The sequence below is a fragment of the Tursiops truncatus genome, chromosome 5 (assembly GCF_011762595.2).
Source record: "Tursiops truncatus isolate mTurTru1 chromosome 5, mTurTru1.mat.Y, whole genome shotgun sequence".
Classification (NCBI taxonomy): domain Eukaryota; kingdom Metazoa; phylum Chordata; class Mammalia; order Artiodactyla; family Delphinidae; genus Tursiops; species Tursiops truncatus.
Genome location: NC_047038.1, coordinates 17,074,414 through 17,094,119, shown reverse-complemented (window position 1 = coordinate 17,094,119; position 19,706 = coordinate 17,074,414). Strand labels below are relative to the sequence as shown.

The 19,706-nt window shown below is 39.5% G+C and overlaps 1 protein-coding gene across 4 annotated transcripts in view; it reads right to left on the bottom strand.

Moving 5' to 3' along the window:
- ANKRD50 (ankyrin repeat domain containing 50) overlaps positions 1-18,756 on the bottom strand; it is a 43,441-nt gene extending 24,685 nt beyond the window's left edge. Inside the window, exons 1-2 of one of the 4 annotated variants that reach the window (XM_019927898.3) lie at positions 18,623-18,756; positions 16,158-17,110 (exon numbers count right to left, since the gene is read on the bottom strand). In XM_019927898.3, coding sequence (XP_019783457.1) covers positions 16,158-16,669 — 512 coding nt within the window. In that variant the 5' untranslated portion in view covers positions 16,670-17,110; positions 18,623-18,756. The other 3 variants (XM_033856701.2, XM_019927899.3, XM_019927901.3) reach the window with 3 other exon arrangements.
- Between the last annotated feature and the right edge of the window lie 950 nt (positions 18,757-19,706).

The following is a 19,706-nucleotide window of genomic DNA, read 5'->3' as shown; positions in this document are numbered from 1 at the left end:
TACATTTGAAGTTTACCTAGAAGGGTAATCCTAAATACCTAGCACTTTCCAAAACCATCTGGAAGTACAATGCTGACATACTGGCCCATCATTTTATTAATAAAATGATTAAATTCTTTCGAAAGGCTATGCTTTAAAATAAATGTTTTTTAAAAAGACGAGAAGTAGAAAAACTAAATCACTAATAATTCTTACTTAATATATCTTGTCTTAGGAAAACAAACACAGGTTTTACTTTTCTCTTTTTCTCCCATTTCGTTAAGATATATATTGACATATTACATTGTATAAGTTTAAGGTATACAACACATATATGTACATATTGTAAAATGTCACCAAAATAAGCTTAGTTAATATCCATCATCTCACAGTTAATAATTTTTTTTTCCAACTTTTAAGATCTAGTCTCCTAGCACCTTTCAAATATACAATACAGTACCACTAACTATAGTTGCCATGCTGTACATTACACCTCTTATAACTGGAAGTTTGTACCTTTCGACCACCTTCACCTAATGCCCCCACCTCCTAACCCCTGCCTCTGGGAACTGCAAAGCTGATCTCCATTTCAATGAGTTGGGTTTTTTAGATTCCAAACACAAGTGAAGTCATACAGCATTTGTCTCTATGTCTGACTTATTTCACTCAGCATAATGCCCTCAAGATCCATCCATGCTGCCAGAAATGGCAGAATTTCCTTCTTTTACTATGGCTGAATTATGTGTATATATGCATATCAGAATTTCTTTATCAATTTATCTAAGTCAGTGGACACTTAGGTTGTTTCCCTATTTTCTTTCCTTAGGAATGAAATTACCCTCCAGTAAATTAAAGCATGTGAAAATGTGGAACAGGGTATAAGATACCTCAAACCAGTTAGGGATCAAATTTATATACTCAATAAAAAAAAATCTAATAAGTACAATTGATAATTAAAATCAGGTAAGGAGCTTGGCCAAAATGTAGGGGAAAATTTCCCTCAAAACTTTGACCAAGATATTGTTGTAACTTCATGCTTTTATGCACTGTTTCCCCTTTGCTAAAATATAGCAGGGAATGATGGAATATAAAAACAAAATGAAATAAGAAAAACATAACCAGAGTCAAAAATAAAATAAACATTTCAAAGTATCAGAAACAGAAAAGAAGCATAATGCTGTGAGTGAACCGAAAACTTCAGCTTGTCAAACTTGTCTGCAATGGCAGCCTGGGGATTAGATGGTGGAAGTAAAAGGGGCGAGGTAGTAGCCCTGCCTCTACTAATAGGACTCAGACTCACTGTATGAAACTAGGGGCTGGAACAGGGGCTTTCCTTATTACTAATGAAAGAAGGAAACAAAAAGCACAGACTACTGCCTAGGGCTATGGCTTTTAAGAAGCAGCAGGGAGGGCAAAAAATCAGCCTCCTTGGAGACAGGAACTGAACCTAAAATGATCATGGGTCAGTGACTAAATCTACAAAATCACTTGTATCGGCTTGGAGTGTGAGCTTTGTATCTCAATTACTGGCCCTCATCCTAGACTGCACTGAGGGTGCGGAGTGGTGGAGGCAATCAGCAATCAGAGCAAGGAGAGCAGAGGTAGAAGTGGTGAACCAAACAGGAGAGTGAAAAAAAAAATTACAAAATTTATAGTGCTCAGAGAGAAAGCAGCAAACTCAACAATCGGAATACGTGTGCATGTCCAAATGAAAGTAACTTATAAAACTGCCAAAGAACGTAAAGAAAATGTAGTTGTGATATTCAGATAAATAAAAGAGGGAATAAAATCCAATTTTTAAAAAAGGAATTATTTAACAAGCAAAGCCACAAATCAAATAAAACAGGAGAGAACCAGAGAAATCTTCCTCATAGGGACTTCCACTGCCAGATAAAATGCAGTAGGTGGCAGCAGCCCAAAACTCCCGCTGCAATAGCTAGAAAAAAAATGTTATCCGTTACAAAATTTACGTTTTTAAAGATATGAGAAAGCTGTTGAAGCAAGAGAACAAAATGAATTAGAACTCCAGAGGATGGGAGTTGATCCAAAATGAGCAAAACAAAAACAAAAAACCAAACCACCTGCTGTTTTCTCCTCAGGGGTCATTTGCTGATTTGAGGCATACAGTGATTTTAAGTAGGGACTGAGGATCAGGCTTGGGCCACCCTGAGGGACTCTACCAGAGGAATAAAATCAGCACAACTTTCAGAGGTCAGCTATGTCTCTTTCAGAGAAAGTGCAAATCTGAGGTGTCCCTAACAAGAGGCTGATTTTCTCCAAGGTACATTTGCTAAATTCTGGGTTGTATTTAAAAAGCTAGGGAACTGGGATGAGTGTGTCTAAAAGCCAGCATGAAATCTCCCGTAGTCTGTATGTTGGAGACAAAATTCTGCTAATGGGAGGGTACTTGCTTTAAACACAAAACCCATCCCCTTCAAGACACTTGTTAGAATTTGAAGGTATAAGGGGCAGGAAGTCAAAGGACTAAATAAATATTTCTTGGGGAAGAACTGAATTATCAAGTCCTTTTGGAACTCTCAATCAAAAGCTTAGAAGGTCCACACCAAAATAATAGGAATAAACTAGCAGTCTTACTAAGACTACAAAGGAGCCCCAGCCCACCTCCATCCTGATTATATCAGCCCCTCACTCTCTCTGCCCAAATGAGAAAAACGAAAACCTTCTCTGATGAAAGATATTATCTGGAGCTCCAGTCATTTAACACACTGTCTGACATACAATCAAAAATTATCAGACAGAAAAAGGGCAGAAATACGTGATTGGTAATTTAGAGGAAAAAGAGACAATAAATACAGACTTAAATAATCTAGATACTATTGTTAGCATGATATTCATGGATTAAGAGATTCAACACTGAATTAGGAGATACATTCATGGGTTAGGAGATTCAACACTGCAAACAGGTCAATTCCCACAAATTCACCTAAAGATTCAATGCAACCCTCATCAAAATCTCAGCCAGAATATTTGTGCACTCAGTCTCTCATGTGGCCTCCACTATACCCTCAAAAGAGAACAAGAGTGAAAAAACAAATGCTGTGTTATGTGTTAGTATTATTTTAAAAATAACTTTGACCTTGCAGGGGCCTACACCGCACTTGGAGAAACACTAAACCATCCATGCCCCACTTGCCTAGATGATATTTACACTTCGTTCTTCTCAAACCTCCATGATTTCCTTACTCCCCACATTCACTTGCAACTATTGACCTGGTTTCCTAGATAATAAAAAATTATTTAAATACGTATAAGTAACATTTAATATAAAAATGTGTGCATGCACACACACACACACACACACACACACCCTTCTAGGCATATATAATTAGAAGAGAACTTCCACAAACTCACTGGAACATCTACTCTCCCAACCCACCTGCACTTTGATCTACATACACTGCCTTCCCTCCTCTGACTATGGATGAACCATCTGTGCTCCTATCCCACCCACTCTAATAACAGATCCTTCCTTATCTTACCTTCTCAATGATTTATTTCCAGCACTTTACCCTTTCTTTCTCGAATCATCAATCTCATCTCTTCTTTATCACCCTCAAACACATATCCTTCTCCAGCTATTATTCAACTTTGCTGCTCCCCTTCCTTACAGCAAAATGCCTCAAAAATTCTGCCGATATTTACTGCCTATTTACTCCTCTCACTTATTCATGATCTTATTATAATCAAGGTTTATTTTCCACTCCACCTATACCCCAAGACCTCCATGTTACTAAAATCAATCCTCAACTCAGCAAATACCTGACTTAGCTTATCACTTCCTCCTTCTAAAGACACTGTCTTCACTTTGTCACCTGGCTTTCTGCTCCTTTCATACTAGCTACTTTTTCTTCATATATTCTCAACCTTTGAAGTTGGAAGTACACTAAGGTTCAGATCTTGGATCTTCTCTATTTACATTCATTCCTTACATAAGCTACTTAATGCTCTTAAATACCATCTATATTCCATTGAAACCAAACTGATATATAGAGACAGCACCTCTCTTTTGAATCTAGCCTCGTAAATCTAACTGCTTACCTAACTTCAGACGTCTAATGCTGAACATATGCAAAACGAAACTTCTGACCTCAAACTCCACCTTGCTCCTGTCAGTCTTCTTCTTTTCAGTAAAAGACAACTCCATCCTTACAATTTCTCAAGCCAAGTATCTTAGAACCATCCTTTACTCCTCTGTTTTTCTCATATTCCACCTTCCAGTGTGCTATCAGGTCAATGTTAAAAATAATCAGAATACAACACTTCTCACCACCTCTACTTCACCTTAGTCCAAGTACACTGTCTCTCACCTTGACTGCTGCACTGGCCACTTACTGGTTTCCTTGCTTCCACATTTACCACGCCAGTTCTCAACGCAGTAGCTAGTGTGATCCTTTAAAATCATGTCATAGGATGTTTCATTCACTACTCTGTTTAAAAGACTTAATGGCTTCCAATCTCCTCAAAGGAAAAATGAATGTCCTTACAATGGCCTCCAAGTCCATACATTATGTGGCTCCTAACTACATCTCGACTTGTCTCACATACTCAACTACTTGCTCACTCTGTTCCAGCCACACAGGCTCCCCCTTGTTTCTCTTGGGTAATATTAAGCCAACTCCCACCTCAAGACTTTGCACTTGATATATCCTCAGTCTGGATACTTCCTTCAGGATGCCCTAACCTCCCCTACATAAATAGCAACACTCCTCCCCCAACCTACTCAGCGCATCACTCCTACCATCCTAACTCTGCTTTGATTTTCCACGTAGCACTTACTGCATAGTGATATGCTATGTATTATATACTATCTTCTTAACTTTTCATTTTGCTACTAGCCACCCACCCCAACCCTCAAAATGTAAGCTCCATAAACACAGAGGATATTTGCCACTTCTTTTTTACTATTACATCTCAGTATTAAGAATGGCATCTGGCGCATTCCTGGTATCTAATACATATATGATAAATCAATGAATGAACGAATAAACCAAAGTAAAATAGAGAACTCGGAAATACGTGTGTGTGTGTGTGTGTGTGTGTGTGTGTGTGTGTGTGTGTGTGTGTGTGTGTCTCACCGCAGTGGTATTACAAATCAATAGTGAAAGATGAGCCATTCAACAAGTGCTGCTAGAATAATCAAGTAGAAAACAAGTTTTTAAATATTAAGACCCAAAAAGGCCAAAGTGTAAAGGAAATCATAAAAAGAAAAGATTGAGGGACTTCCCTGGTGGCGAAGTGGTTAAGAATCCACCTGCCAATGCAGGGGACAAGGGTTCGATCCCTGGTCCAGGAAGATCCCACACGCCATGGAGCAACCAAGCCCGTGCGCCACAACTACTGAGCCTGCGCTCTAGAGCCCACGGGCCACAACTACTGAGCCACGTGCCACAACTACTGAAGCCAGCGCGCCTAGAGCCCGTGCTCTGCAACAAGAGAAGCCACCACAATGAGAAGCCCATGCACCACAACGAAGAGTAGCCCTCTCTCGCTGCAACTAGAGAAAGCCCGCAGGCAGCAATGAAGACCCAACGCAGCCAAAATAAAAATAAATTTATAAATGAATAAATAAAATTATTAAAGTTACGAGAACTAAAACAATTTTAAAAAAGAAAAGATTGATATATTTGACTCTATTCTTTTTTGTACATTTCAAAACAAAAATTTCACAAGCAAAATTACGAGCCACAGGATCAAGGATATTTAAAATAAGGGACCATTTCACATTCACTTTCCAGAACATAAAGAACTCTGACATTATGGCAAGTATTGGTGACCTGGTAGAGTAATGGAAACTCAAATTACACAGTACTACAAGAGGATACACTGATGTAATTTTAAAGGGTAGTTGGTACTATCTCCTCAGAGTTGAAGATGGATATACACACCTTATAATCCAAAATTTCACTTCTAAGTATTCAACCTCGAATCACCCTTCACTATTTTATTCCTAGTATATGCACATCAGAATACCCAAGAATGTTCGTAACTGTTTTGTTAAATTGGAAAAGTTGAATACATCTTAAATGAGTATCAACATGACAACAAATGAATTATAGTATAAAGGATGACATTATATACCATATGGTAAAGTGAATCATGTAGATCCACATATAAAAACTTGGCTAAACATAAAAAAAAAGCGTTACACAGAAAATGTTGCAGAATAGTGCCAGCAACACAGTCCTATTTATACAGAACAATGGTTTCCACATTGTAGTCTGGGGATCCCTTGGAGTCCCCTATTCAGTGTCATAATAAAACTAAGATGTCATTTGCCTTTTTCACTCTTGTTCTCTCTCAAGGATAAAGTGGAGTTTTCTAGAGACTGCATGCAGAAACAGAACCACGATAATCCAGCTGTCTTTTATTAAGCCTAATATTAAAAAGATTTGCAAAACAATGTAAAACAACACCACTCTTTAAGTGGTTTTTTTTTTTTTTGGTCTTGGACAGTATATTCTTTCATTAAAATGTTATTTATATTAATAGATAAAGATTTATTATTAAATATATTAATACATATTTAAATATCAGTTTAAATTTTAAATAAGCAAATATTTATAAATACAACCCACATAAACAAATTCTTTGGTGTGTGCAATAATCTTCAAGAGTATAAAGGGGACCTAGAATAAAAAAGTTTGAGAATTGCTGATGTGGAATCAAAAATGTACAGAACTAGAGCGTGTAACAAGTATGTGTATATACATATATATCTCCCTATGTATATAAACTGGTCAAACTACATAGGCATAAAAAGTAAACTCACAGGAGGGGTCACCTACGGGGTATGAGTAGATCAGACTTAACGGCATACCTGGGTGGCTTCAAATGTGGATTATTTTTTCTTTAAAACAGAAACAGGAAACCCAGATTTAGAGCAAATATGGCAAAATGAGGAAGTACATGCATCTTTGTTTTTCAATTTTATTAACTTTCCTGTATAACTGAACCTTTGGCGGTAGGAGCAATCTATCATTTCCTCTGTAAATTTATTTTCTACAATTTCTTCCCCTTTAGTACCATTATTTTTTCCCTTTAAATTCCTGTGAAGGTCTCTGTTTGCAAGTTGCTTCTCTCCCTAAAGTAGCAATTTAACAAACATATTAGCTGAGATTTAAGCTACAAAAGTTTTTTTCTCCTTTCTAAGTGAATATGAAATTTAAATGACAATGGCTGAAAGAATGATAAGAATTCTACAGATGAAACTATGGATTTATGACCTCATATGACTCACGTCACATAACATAAATCTGATGCTATTAAAAAGATTTTCCATTGATAAAAATTAATTTCAATATGAATTGTTGACACTAATGAAATCATCAAAAATACTGGTTTTAGATACTTTTCATCTATAACTATATAATCTATATGTATAGTATTATTCCACAGGAAAATAGAATATTTCAAAGCTGAATATGGTTGAGCAATACAAATTATCAATGTGACAAAATTATAACGTTTTAAAGTAAAATACAGTTACTCATTAATTCAGGAAATACTGAGTCTCTGCTATATTCTAAGCCCTGGAGATATAAAGACACAAGACAGACAAGTACTCTGCTCATTCCAGAAGGCAGACAGAAAGTCAAAGTGAACAAATGCATAAAATAATTTCCAATCATGATAGACACTGAAAATTAAGAAATAAAGAAAACAAAGTGGGATGTTGTGATTTAAGAAAATGACCGGGTGGGGAGACTTGTAAAGAGTCAGTGGAGAAGGGAAGACCTCAGAGGAGGTAACATTAAAGCTGGTGCACTAAGTGATACCAGAGCAAGTAGCCATACAAAAATCTGCTGGCCAGAAGGTGACCTATTTCAGACCAATAATAAGAACAATGTGGATGAAGAACCAATGAACAAGGCTGAAAACAGTACAGGCTGAAGTCAAAGGCTAGGTAAGGGCTAGACCATGTAAAGCTTAGATTTTATTCTGAAGGTAGTGAGAAGCTAACTGCAGGTTTTAAGCAGAGAGTTAACAAGATCTGATTATCCTTAACTGCTTTGTGAAGATAAGAGGGACAACAATAGCAAGAAGAAGACCAGTTAGGACACCACTGAAAGGGATAATGGGAGTGACAGCAATGGAGATGAAGAAAAGTTGAGGTATTTGTTTTATTTTGGAAACAGAACAAAAGTACCTGACGGATTGAGTGTAGGGGGTGAGTGAAATTGAAGAATCAATGAGGACTCCTAGATTTTTGATGAAAATTAACGATTTCCTATTTGAAATGTTATTTCCTTAATTTTTGTATTGTTAGCTATTTCCACAACAGTGATGTACCACAACCACCCCAAAACGCAGTGGCTTGAAATAACAATCATTTATACTTCTGTGTCTATGAGTTCATTGTACTCCAGGCGTGGAGTCAAGCTTCCACTTGGGTCTGGTTTACTCCACATCTCCCTCATCTTCTTTGGACCAACAAGCTCGCCAGAACATGTTCTTCTGAAGGTAATGAGACACAAAAAGGACAAGCCCAATCACTCACGCACATGTTAAGCCTCTGTTTGGGTCACGTCTACTAACATCCCACTGGCCAAAGCAAGTCACATGGCTGAGCCGAAATCAAAAGGCAGAGAGGTACGCTTCTCCTCTAGCAGAAGGACTGCAATGTCACATGGCAAAGACCAAGGATACACGGAGAGAAGAAGAACAAAAGCAGATAATTCAATCCACACCAGTGTCTATATATTCAAATCATGAGTCACAACTGTAAAAGGTCACCAGTTTTTGGAATGTTCCAAATCATTGCTCAGGATAACCACAAGTAAGATATAATTAGTTCTCTTAATTAGTACCTATTTTTATTAAGTAATTACATGAACATTTTCAAATTCTACTTTATTACCAAAGACTATATTTAGCTACACTACATGTGTTATAGAAAAAAAATGACATTAGGCATATTTCTGAGATTAAGATGACATGAAAGAAAGAAACTGGTTTGAAATTTATTTTATTTTTATTTATTTATTTTTTTTCGGTATGCGGGCCTCTCACTGTCGTGGCTGCTCCCGTTGCAGAGCACAGGCTCCAGACGCGCAGGCTCAGCAGCCATGGCTCACGGGCCCAGTCGCTCCGTGGCATGTGGGATCCTCCCAGACCGGGGCACGAACCCGGTTCCCCTGCATCGGCAGGCGGACTCTCAACCACTGCGCCACCAGGGAAGCCCTGGTTTGAAATTTAAAACAATTGTATAGTATGGTCAAAGACATCACTAGAACAACTAGACAGTAAAGACAGGCAACCAATCAGAATACACTTCAAAGATTATTTTTAAGGGGAGAAAAATAAGTATTTACTTTATAAAATCAAACCATTTCATTGTATAGAAGCCATTATACTTTATAGATATTTCCTAAAAAGCAAAACTGCTAAAAGCAAAGTTGCTAAAAACAAAGTTAAGGGCTAAAAAACAAACTAAAAAAAAATCTGCAAAATATATAACAAACAAAAGGTCCATATCCTTACTATGTATATCAAGTTCTTACTAAAGACTAAGAAAAATAAGACTATTCTTATCCATATCTCTTGTCGACTTTAACATTGTCTCATATGCTTAAAAATATTTCTTGAAAGAATAAATGAGCTTAATGTGTTCTGGTGAAGTTTGGAAACATGATACGTACTTTAGATGGAAGAGAACCAAATTATGAAGCGCTTTTAAAGCCAAGCAGAGAAATTTAAATTTGTTGTAGAGGTTATCACAGGCTCAGAGGAATGACCTAAAGAAAGCACTGTTTTACTACAGTTAATTGGCCAACTGTTACCAAAATGAATTACATATAGAGAGGCTAAGGTTAAGTAAAGCACCCAGGACGTGATGAACAAAAATTCTAGATTAGGGGAAAAGAATTCAAGAACCATTCCAAGAAAAAGATTAAATACCGTAGAATAGAGAAATATAATAGAAAATAATCAAAGAAAACTCTAGAATCTAGCCTGGGCAGTGCTTCTCAAACTTCAATGTGCACAGAATTCACTTAGGAATCTTGTTAAAAGGCAGATTCAGTTCAGTGGATTCAAGATTCTGCATTTATAATAACCTCCCAGGTGGTGCCACTATTGTTGATCTTAAGATCATACTTTTAAGTAGAAAGGGTCTAGGAAATAAGAGTAATTATGGAACAACGTAGATAAGAGAGTCAGTTTTCCCAGAACCCAAGACAACGATCAAGCCTCATATTACATGCTTCCTTATCAGCCTGTGTCCCTCCTTCTTAGCACTTACTAAAGCTCCATTTTTACATTTATTTTTGTGATTATTTGTTCAATGTATTTCTCCCCACTGAGCTCAGTGTCCTGTTTGGCTCACCACTTTAGTCCTGGTATCTGGACATTAGCACACATCTGGCGCATAGCAGGTGCTGATTATTTGTTTAAGAAATGAATGCGGCTTCCCTGGTGGTGCAGTGGTTAAGAATCTGCCTGCCAATGCAGGGGACACAGGTTCGAGCCCTGGTCCAGGAAGATCCCACATGCCGCGGGGCAACTAAGCCCGTGTGCTACAACTACTGAGCCTGTGCTCTAGAGCCTGCGAGGCACAACTACTGAGCCCGCGTGCCACAACTCCTGAAGCCCACATGCCTAGAGCCCGTGCTCCGTAATAAGAGAAGCCACAGCAACGAGAAGCCCACGCACTGCGACGAAGAGTAGCCCCCACTCACTGCAACTAGAGAAAGCCGCTCACAGCAACAAGGAACCAAAGTAGCCGAAAATAAATAAATAAAATAATAAATAAATTTATATATAAAAAAAAGAAATGAATGAATGAGTCAACGAAGAGAAATGCTAAAAGAGACGCTGGATTGAACAGAGGAAGGTGACAGACACTCCAGTGAAAAGATATATGTTGATCAGAATGAAGACAAAGGCTGTTGATGTAGATCTGATTGCTATCACATTAGACATGAGCATTGGTAGCCATGTAAGTAAATAAAATTACTGAAGGAGCGTATATACAAAGAGAGAAGATCTAAGGAATCTTTGTTGGACAAATGGCCAGAGAGAACCTAGAGGAAGGGCCACCAAAGAATACAGTCAGACAGGAGATTCTGAATGCAAGAAAGCACAAATAATGAAGAAAGTCCTAACATATATCATCTAAGGCTAAAGATCGACTGAGTAGTGGATTCAGAAGCTATTATGCTTAAACATCTTTCTGTGAACATGTAGACGTAGAAGTCAGATTTTAGTACGCTAAGATAAAATGAGGTGATAGGGAAGAAGTAGTAGTACTTGCATGTACAAATTCAAGATAATATAATAGCAAATTTGGGGGGAGATAAAAATTATAGTGTTTCTCTACTCAGAGAAATAGAAAACATGTTCACGTTTGCAAATGCCCACAGGAGCCAGGCTGGCATATATAAACAAACGAAGTAGTCTTGGGATAGAATAATAGAGAGTGGAGGAGACGGAATCAAATTAGAATGTGTAGGCCCCACATAAAGACAGCAGCTGACACAGTGCCACCAGATTATTGCTTCAAAAAAAAAATGAAAAGCTAATGCCATCAAAATTTCCAATTTTTTTTCAAGAAAACCCCCAAATCTGGATAGGTGTGTGAAATTTCCTGAAGTGGATAAAAAATATATTCAACCTATAGGGCACTACTTTACTCTTTCTGATCCAAAATAAAGTCTGAGTTATCAAGAAGTAAATAAAAAAATGGCCAAGCAGAATTAAGAACGTGGCTGATGTTAAACAGTATAAATACGGAGCAATATGTTATGCCACTACAGAATTGATTAAATGTTGAGGACTAGTTCAGCAAATGATAAAGGTACCAGGAACCAAAGGAAGCAGCACTTAGACATGAAGAATAAAAGAGAGAGAAAGGCTAGGGTAAAAGGAAAAGATTTTAGGAAGGGAAAGTGCAAGGGTTTGAATGCATGGAAGTCCATATCAAAGTCAAAATAACATAAGAGCTGGAAGCAACAGACAACTCAGTGGAAACTGACACTATTACACTAAAAGAAATGTAGAATTTTGATTATGAAAATTATATTTTCATTTATTTTATTCAAAATGTGAACTGTAAAGACACCTTTACAAGACCTTTTAATCCGACAATGTTTAAGAATAGATAATGATGGTTATCTTAAATAGTCTTAGATATTCAAGACAGATAATGGAAAGGAAATATTTTGCCTTGAAAATACCCCACAACTGAGGGTAAGAAGGAAGCACACGTTCCAGTCCCATTCTGTTCTTTGCCCCTTTGTTGAGTTTGCCAAAAATACTTGGAGTATACTCTTAATACTACAGTTAAGACAGAAGACAGACATCTGGCCACGTAAAACTATCTGGACCAATCCACATTCATACATGCTAAAGAGCAGACAGCAGGTTAATAAATTAATAATCACTGTACCAGTCTGGTCTGCATTTAAAACTGACCTAAATGATATAACATTTCAATTTCCTTTCTTATGCAAGCACTTCAGCTGTCCTTCAATCAGGTTCAAGCACATTCTAGATAGGTAAGTAGTATTATTCACTCCTTCAAATGATAATCATTTAGCACTTACGATATGCAAAGTGCTGTTCAAAGCGCTATGGTAAGCATAAAATATTAATCAGTCATGAATAATGTCACGAAGAAACATATGCCTAATAGAGGAGATTACAGAACATGTATGCATAAATAATTACAAAAGAAGTTAAAAATCTAAAGAGATACCAGTGAAGAACTATAAAATGTTCAAGAGGGAGATAAAAAGATTAGAAAGAAAATTTCACCATTCAAGGATTCTTTTTTTTTTTTGGTACGCGGGCCTCTCACTGTTGTGGCCTCTCCCGTTGCGGAGCACAGGCTCGGGACGCGCAGGCTCAGCGGCCATGGCTCACGCGCCCAGCCGCTCTGCGGCATGTGGGATCTTCCCGGACCAGGGAACGAACCGGTGTCCCCTGCATCAGCAGGCGGACTCTCAACCACTGCGCCACCAGGGAAGCCCAAGGATTCTTATTCAACATAAAAACAAAGGTCACAGTCCAGTCTTCCAACTCCCAATCCTTTTCTAACAAGCCATTGTTGTCTTTCACCACTTCTCAGATGACTTTTCTACTAAACTCTCAAAGTTTAGAGTCATTCATCCTTAATTCTTCATCATGATTTTATTCCATTTACACTTAATTTGTGGTACCACTGAAGATGTTTAATTAATTCCTATCAACATTACACAGAACAAAATCTTTTTACTCGACTCGGAAAAATTGACGTCACACACAGAATTGACTCACACCTGGCCTTGCAGATTGTGAACCAGAAATAAAAGAGAATGATATCCACTAGGAACAAAGCTTTGTACTTCCATTCCACATCCGTCTAACTCTCCAAAAAAGGCCCTTGGGGGTTCAAGGACCATGATAGTAAAGTTCAGAAAGAAGTTTCTGGTTGAAAAAATAACCATCTTCAGTTGTGCTTCTAAACAAATCACACGATCTAAAACCACTAGCCCCTCCCTCATTCCATAACTTAGGTGCCTTGATTCTTCTGTCAAAAACAACTGGAATTTGTTTTACAGTTAGAGGACTACTAGGAAACTCTACCTCTGACATTAACTCTAGAAAAGACAATTCAACACAAAAGGCAAAGTTTTGCAATAAAAGCCTGAAGTGGGAGGCAGAATGAAAGAAATCAGCATTTGGTTCTCAAAACAAGTAAAAATGTAATTGTCATCAACTTAGTTCCACCAACAGAAACAGATAAAATATATATATTCTAAATGTAGTAGCAATAGCTTTTCACTTTAACCAGCGAAGAAAAATGGAAAAGAACAAAAATAAGAAATTAATGTGTCTTCATTCATCATTCTCTTCAACAGATGATCTAATTCCATTTGTGTTAAAATGTTCACATGCTGCATCTACAGCAATTATCTATATATTGATACCCGAAGTATCAATATTATTTCTTTTTATAGAAATAAGATAAATATTAGCGTAAGAACTTAAAGCTCCATGAAGACAGGGTATTTTGTCTGTTCGGTTCACTGATTTATCCACATCTGAATTCCACGTAACACAAAAGGCTCTCAATAAACATTTGCTGTAAGAATGAATGGATGTCAGAAGAAATTTGACAACTAAATCTCAGAATCAACACACTATACTCTACCATGTCAGAAGAAAAAGAAGTAGCAATATTTAACATGAAGTTTAAGATTAACATAAAGTTCCTTTCAGTCTTTAATTATCGTGAAGAAAATGTGATTTCAAAAAACTGGTAATTAACAAGTTACCACTTAGCTACGTGACTTCATGTAAGAAGTTAGCTTGCCGCACTACATACTGTATCTAGTATCATTAAGGGGAAAAAAAATAGGGATAAAAAATTAGGAAGTAAAACTGAAGAAAAGCAGATAAAAAGCATTAATTACTGAATCACTCTGAAATTTCCCCAACTTTGTGGACCTGTGAAGAACTAAGATTTACCTTTATCAATTTTCTATTTCTACTAAATTGTTTCACACATGAATATATGAAGCCGTCAATATTATCAAGTGTTAGATGTTAAGAAAGTAACAATACACAAACTGGTTTGGGAGGTTGTTTTTGTCAAAAATGAAAAAAAAAATACTTTTCTTTGTTTATATTTCATCTCCCATCATGTTATAATTACCTCCAGCTCTGTCTCCCTCAAAATATTGCAACTCTTTGAAAATAATTACCTTTTGCTCCATTGTCTACTTGTTGAATTACATCTAACCCTGCCTAAATAAAATTCCTATCAAAAATACATTCCTATCAAAACTCTCTAAAGGACTTACCTAACAAGTCAATCAGTCACTAATAAAACCCACAATGAAATCTTAACTATTTGTCCAAAAGCAGAGGCCTAGATCATCTAATGCCATAGACTATGTAGAAATATTTCTTTTTAACTTTTAATTATGATCTCATGTCTGCATTCGACTATGGTTATCTTACTGCTTCGCAGTCTTGAAGGAAATGTAGCTCTGTGAATTATCAGAACAGCTTCTCCAATATCAAAGTTACCTAATTTATTTAATGATTCATTACTTTAATGAAAAAGAAAGTGACCCAAGTTTTTGAAAGATCCAGTGGAAGATTAGTAAGAGCACCAAAATGGTCCAAGTGGAAAGGCTAGGTTTTCCCTAACCAAGTACAGACTGGGAATACAAAGTGATTAGCTCCTTCTGTCAATCAGAAAATCAAAATTAATAAAAATCAATTTACACACAGCTCTATTTGCTTGTTATTCCCCTTCAATGAGTAACTAAAATTCACACAGGAAAAAAAATTACAGAAAATCCATCTGAGTAGAAGGATCTTTTTCAAGAAAATCTGATACTATAGAGAAAGATTTGCTTAGAATCAGTATATATCAAAAATATAGTTATCAGACTTGATTTTAAATATGTAAAGGTATTAGAAATTTACATAGCTAGTTCCAATAAGACAAATTGCATAATTACATAATTTAGTTAGACTAAGTTCAACTTAGACTATAAGCTCTTTGAAACATTTTCTAAGGTGTCAATAAATGCAGTTTATGAAATTACTTATAAGAAATGAAAACTCAGCTCTTCAACTAGTGATAGTATCTCCAGAAAAAGCAGTAAGTCAAGAGGAAAAGAGCTGTTTATGTACAGAGACTTAAGTCTCTTAAAAGTTAAGTTTAATATTAAAGACTGCATTATTGATTCCATACACAGTGATTCCATATTGAACACTGTCCATCAAACCTGGCATCTCATACTTGTGATACAGGTATTGCCTAACCTATTTCCTCATTAATTTAAGAATGATATAACAATTCTAACGCTGATTTTGATGGCTCACAGCAAAAGATAACAGATTTGCCCTGAATTTTACTGGACAGCACTTACACATTAAAAAGTCTGCAAGAATACCACACCTCTCAAATTAAGTTTCTTCAGTGCTTCGCATTCTGTTATTAAACAAGTAAAAGATATACTTTTAATCCATAACCTTACAATACAAAGCTTAAATTTTATTTCCTTCAACAAAGTAAACAGGTGTATTCATAACCACAGATTATCCCCAAATATACAGCGGTAGTAAAAGCACTGGCAAAGCTAAGAAACAAACACAAAAAAACTAAAAAAAACTTTAATTTTTGCACAGAAACCAGAACACCATGACATACTTATTGTTACCTTTTAAATGCTTCAGCTGGGTTTCTCTCACATTCCCCGGGCTGTAGGAGGCTTTGAACTGCTGGATCCCTTAGCTTGTCCTCATATCCTTGGAGAAGTCCACTGCGGCAGATCTGGGCAACCAGACCTCTAATAAACCCTCCAACACACAAAGTATCAGAGTCCTGGGCTTTGCAGAAATGAAAGGCCAAAGCCTGGCGATGTAAACCTCTCTGCAAGCTTGTAGGTGAACTTGGCCACAAGAGCTCAGTGCATAAGGCTGTCTTGCCACTGCCAGGCCCTCCTACCAATAACACACCCCAGGCAGCTCCTTTTCCAGAGACAACACTAGCATTATTCCCAGAATTCACTACAAGGGGTGGTGTGTTGACAGCACTGTTGCAGCAGTTAGTTTTCTCCTGGAGGCAATGCTGAAGCTTGTGGAAAACCCACTCCCTACAGTAAAACTGCTTCCCCTGCAGTAAACTCGTTTGAGCCATTTTGCAGACTTTTTCTTCCCAAGGATTAGTCATAATAGGTTTCTTAGCGTCAACATTTGCTAGAATCTGGGTACATCAACACAGGTCTTTACATCCATTAGGACGTAACTTGCATATTAAGTTGACTTTGAATGACAAGAGTAACCAGTTACAGTAAAATTCAACAGCCACATAGTCCATCTGCCAACAGAATGTGCATGACTTTATCTGGCTCTTTATTCCTGATCATCAGCAGAGAATATATTAGTTTATATGAATTGTTGAACTGATGGAAAACTGCCTGGTTCCGAACCTTGGCCAACACTTTTCCTATATCTTGATGGGTCGCAAAACTCCATGGTTCATCTGGAGTTTATGTGATTGTGGATGTTTCAAGTATGCAGATGAGACAATACATCTGGAAAACTGAAGAGAAAGCCCAATCTTTCAATTTGTACAAAATGCTTTTCCAGATCGCAAGCGTTAAGTCTGTATCTGAAAATTAGATGCAGAAAAGGTGTCCATTATAGTAAATGCTACCAAAGAGATTACATTTATACAGTAGATTGTTAGTGCTCTACTCCTTGTTGAAGTATAGTCACTCAAAGTACTAGACCCTGCCAGCTTTAAGTATATGGGCAACTGCCAGGGAGGGAACTGTTTCAGATTACTGTCTCTTATGTGGCAAAAATGGCAAACCACTGTTAACACCTCCTTAATTCAAAGCATTCATAAAATGCATTTTTCAAGATAGATTCTTAATGAACCTGTTCACAGGCTTCTCGGTTTAAGATGTCCCGGTAATCAATAATTCCCACCAGTAACTAAAATAAAACAAAAATATCTCAGTGCGAAATATCACATGCTAAATGCTTACTTATCAAAGAATACAATTTACCAGTTACAGTAATATCAAAAATCCATTCACTTCATCTTTGGCAGTTTCAAAAAGTTGGACAACTACCCCCAAATCATAACTACACTTTCCTTTCTGTATTTTTCTGCCTCTATAGTTAGGCTTCCCAAACAGCTACACTTTAATCAAGTTACCCTGGATTTTTAAAACCTCACTGTAGAAAGGAGAAGGAAAAAAAAAAGACTTTAGGCACATGCAGTAACATCCTTAACTCTAGCCAAAAAGGTCTTTCCAACCAGCTTGGTAGAACAGCGCCAGTTCAGGAAGCTCCATTAACTTGCACAGCCCAGCCAGTCAAGGACTCTGTTTACGCGACTAGCCACACTTCTTTGTTGATAGTTTGCAAAAAACCTAGGGGATGATTATCAGGGTTGTGGCTAGATGGGAATGGATTGGAAAGAAAAAAAGGCGGGTGAGCTTACATGAAAGATAAATCCAAACACACGTACTATGGGAATCCTTCCTTCCTCTGAGCCGAAGGGGGGAACGTTTCGGAGGGGGGTTAGGAATGAAATCTACTACTGTGGCCGGAGAAAAGGCTGCATGCACTCCAGGCAGGAAAGGGATAAGGAGCAGAGGGCTTCAGGACTGGTGGGTGTTCGCCTACAGTTCCGGCCTCTAGTTTCAGCTGATAGACAAAAGGAACTCCGGGATTCCCAGCGACGGGAACCACCTTTGGTTTCAACAGCCCCAAGGAGCCACAGGGGGGCCACCTTGGAGAGGCCACGGACGGAGGTGCAGCCTCCACACCGAGGTCTTCCTTCCAGAAGGCTGGGAACGCCTCGACACCCCGCCCCGCCCCGAGGTCGGGGTGTGTCTTTTGAAGGGGGAGGGGGTGCCCGACGTCCTTGCCAATCCTTGAGGAGGGGTCGCCTCCGGTCGGCGTCCAGCTCCGCGCCCCTACCCCGGGCGCCGCTCCCGCCCCCGCCCGGCCCGCGGCGGAACGACGGGAGAAGTCGGGTCTGGGGCCGGAGGCTGGACAGGGTGGCTGGCTGGGTGGGTCAGGTCGTAGCCCCAGGCACATGCCCCCAAGAATCCGACCTGAGCGTGGGGCCTCGCTTCCACCGCCGCCGCCGCCGCCCCTCGGTTACCTCGGTCCCGGCCGCCGCCACCGCCGCCGCCGAGGACTCTCAGCTTCAGACACTTGCTTCGCTGAGAAGCCGCCGCCGCCGCCAGCGCTCCCCAGACTCCAACTGCAGCCGCTTCCTCCACCCGGCCCGGAGCACGCTCCGGGTTCCAGATCCTCCTCTTGGCCCCCGGCAACTGCCAGTTCCAGCTGCCCCAGCAGCCTTGGCTGTGCTCCTCCCAGCCCCCAATGGCCAACCGCCGCCGCCGCCGCCGCCGCCGTCGTCGTCAGGGCAGTGACTGTCTCAGGCAGCCCCGGACCGGCCGGCTCCGCCCCGCCCAGCAGCCCCGCCCCTTCGGCACAAGCCCCGCCCCTCCCGGCCGCCAGGCCTTTCTTCGGCCGCCGGCTCCGCCCCCTTGCCTCGCCCCTCCCCCACCGCGCCGTCCAGTCGCCAACCGTGCCTGGGCGTGTGCAGCCGCCTGGGACCCGCTGCCTGCGCCGCGGGGAGACCTTTCTGGGGGCGGCCTCGGGGCTCCGCCTTTCTCGGGGACGGGGCGGAGAAGGGGGCGGGGGCTGCGTTCTCGCGTCCCCGAGCTCACGCGAGTCGCTGCCCCCCCCTTCACCAGTCGGCCCTGAGCCTTCCTTTGTCTTCCAGGCTGAGGGACTCCGCTGGCTTTGGGGGCCGTGTCCGATGCTAGGAGGGGCAGTTGAGCTGGGAGAGTTGCCCCTTGCCACTCCCTTAACCCTCTTGTCCCCAAAGGCCACTCCAGGCCCGTTGTATTCCTGTCATCCGGGTCCCCTTTCAATCTATTAAATTCCAATTTGTACAAAATGATGCTTTAACTTTCTCAGTCTGGGGCTAAGAGAAGCAAGTAAAGACCGGGTAGAAGGTTGTAAAACTAAAAATCGTAGGGGTGTGGGCGATGTTCCCACCTGCCTCATGTGAAGGACATGGCCAGATGGAGGTTGAAAGCAATCACGATTGGGTCTCAGGCCCCTGCCCTTCTGGACCGATTGATTACCCACAGAGGCCACTATATGAGAAAAAGACCATGGTCGAGATCAGAATGCAGAATAACATGAACTGCCCTAGAGGACCTGACCACAGG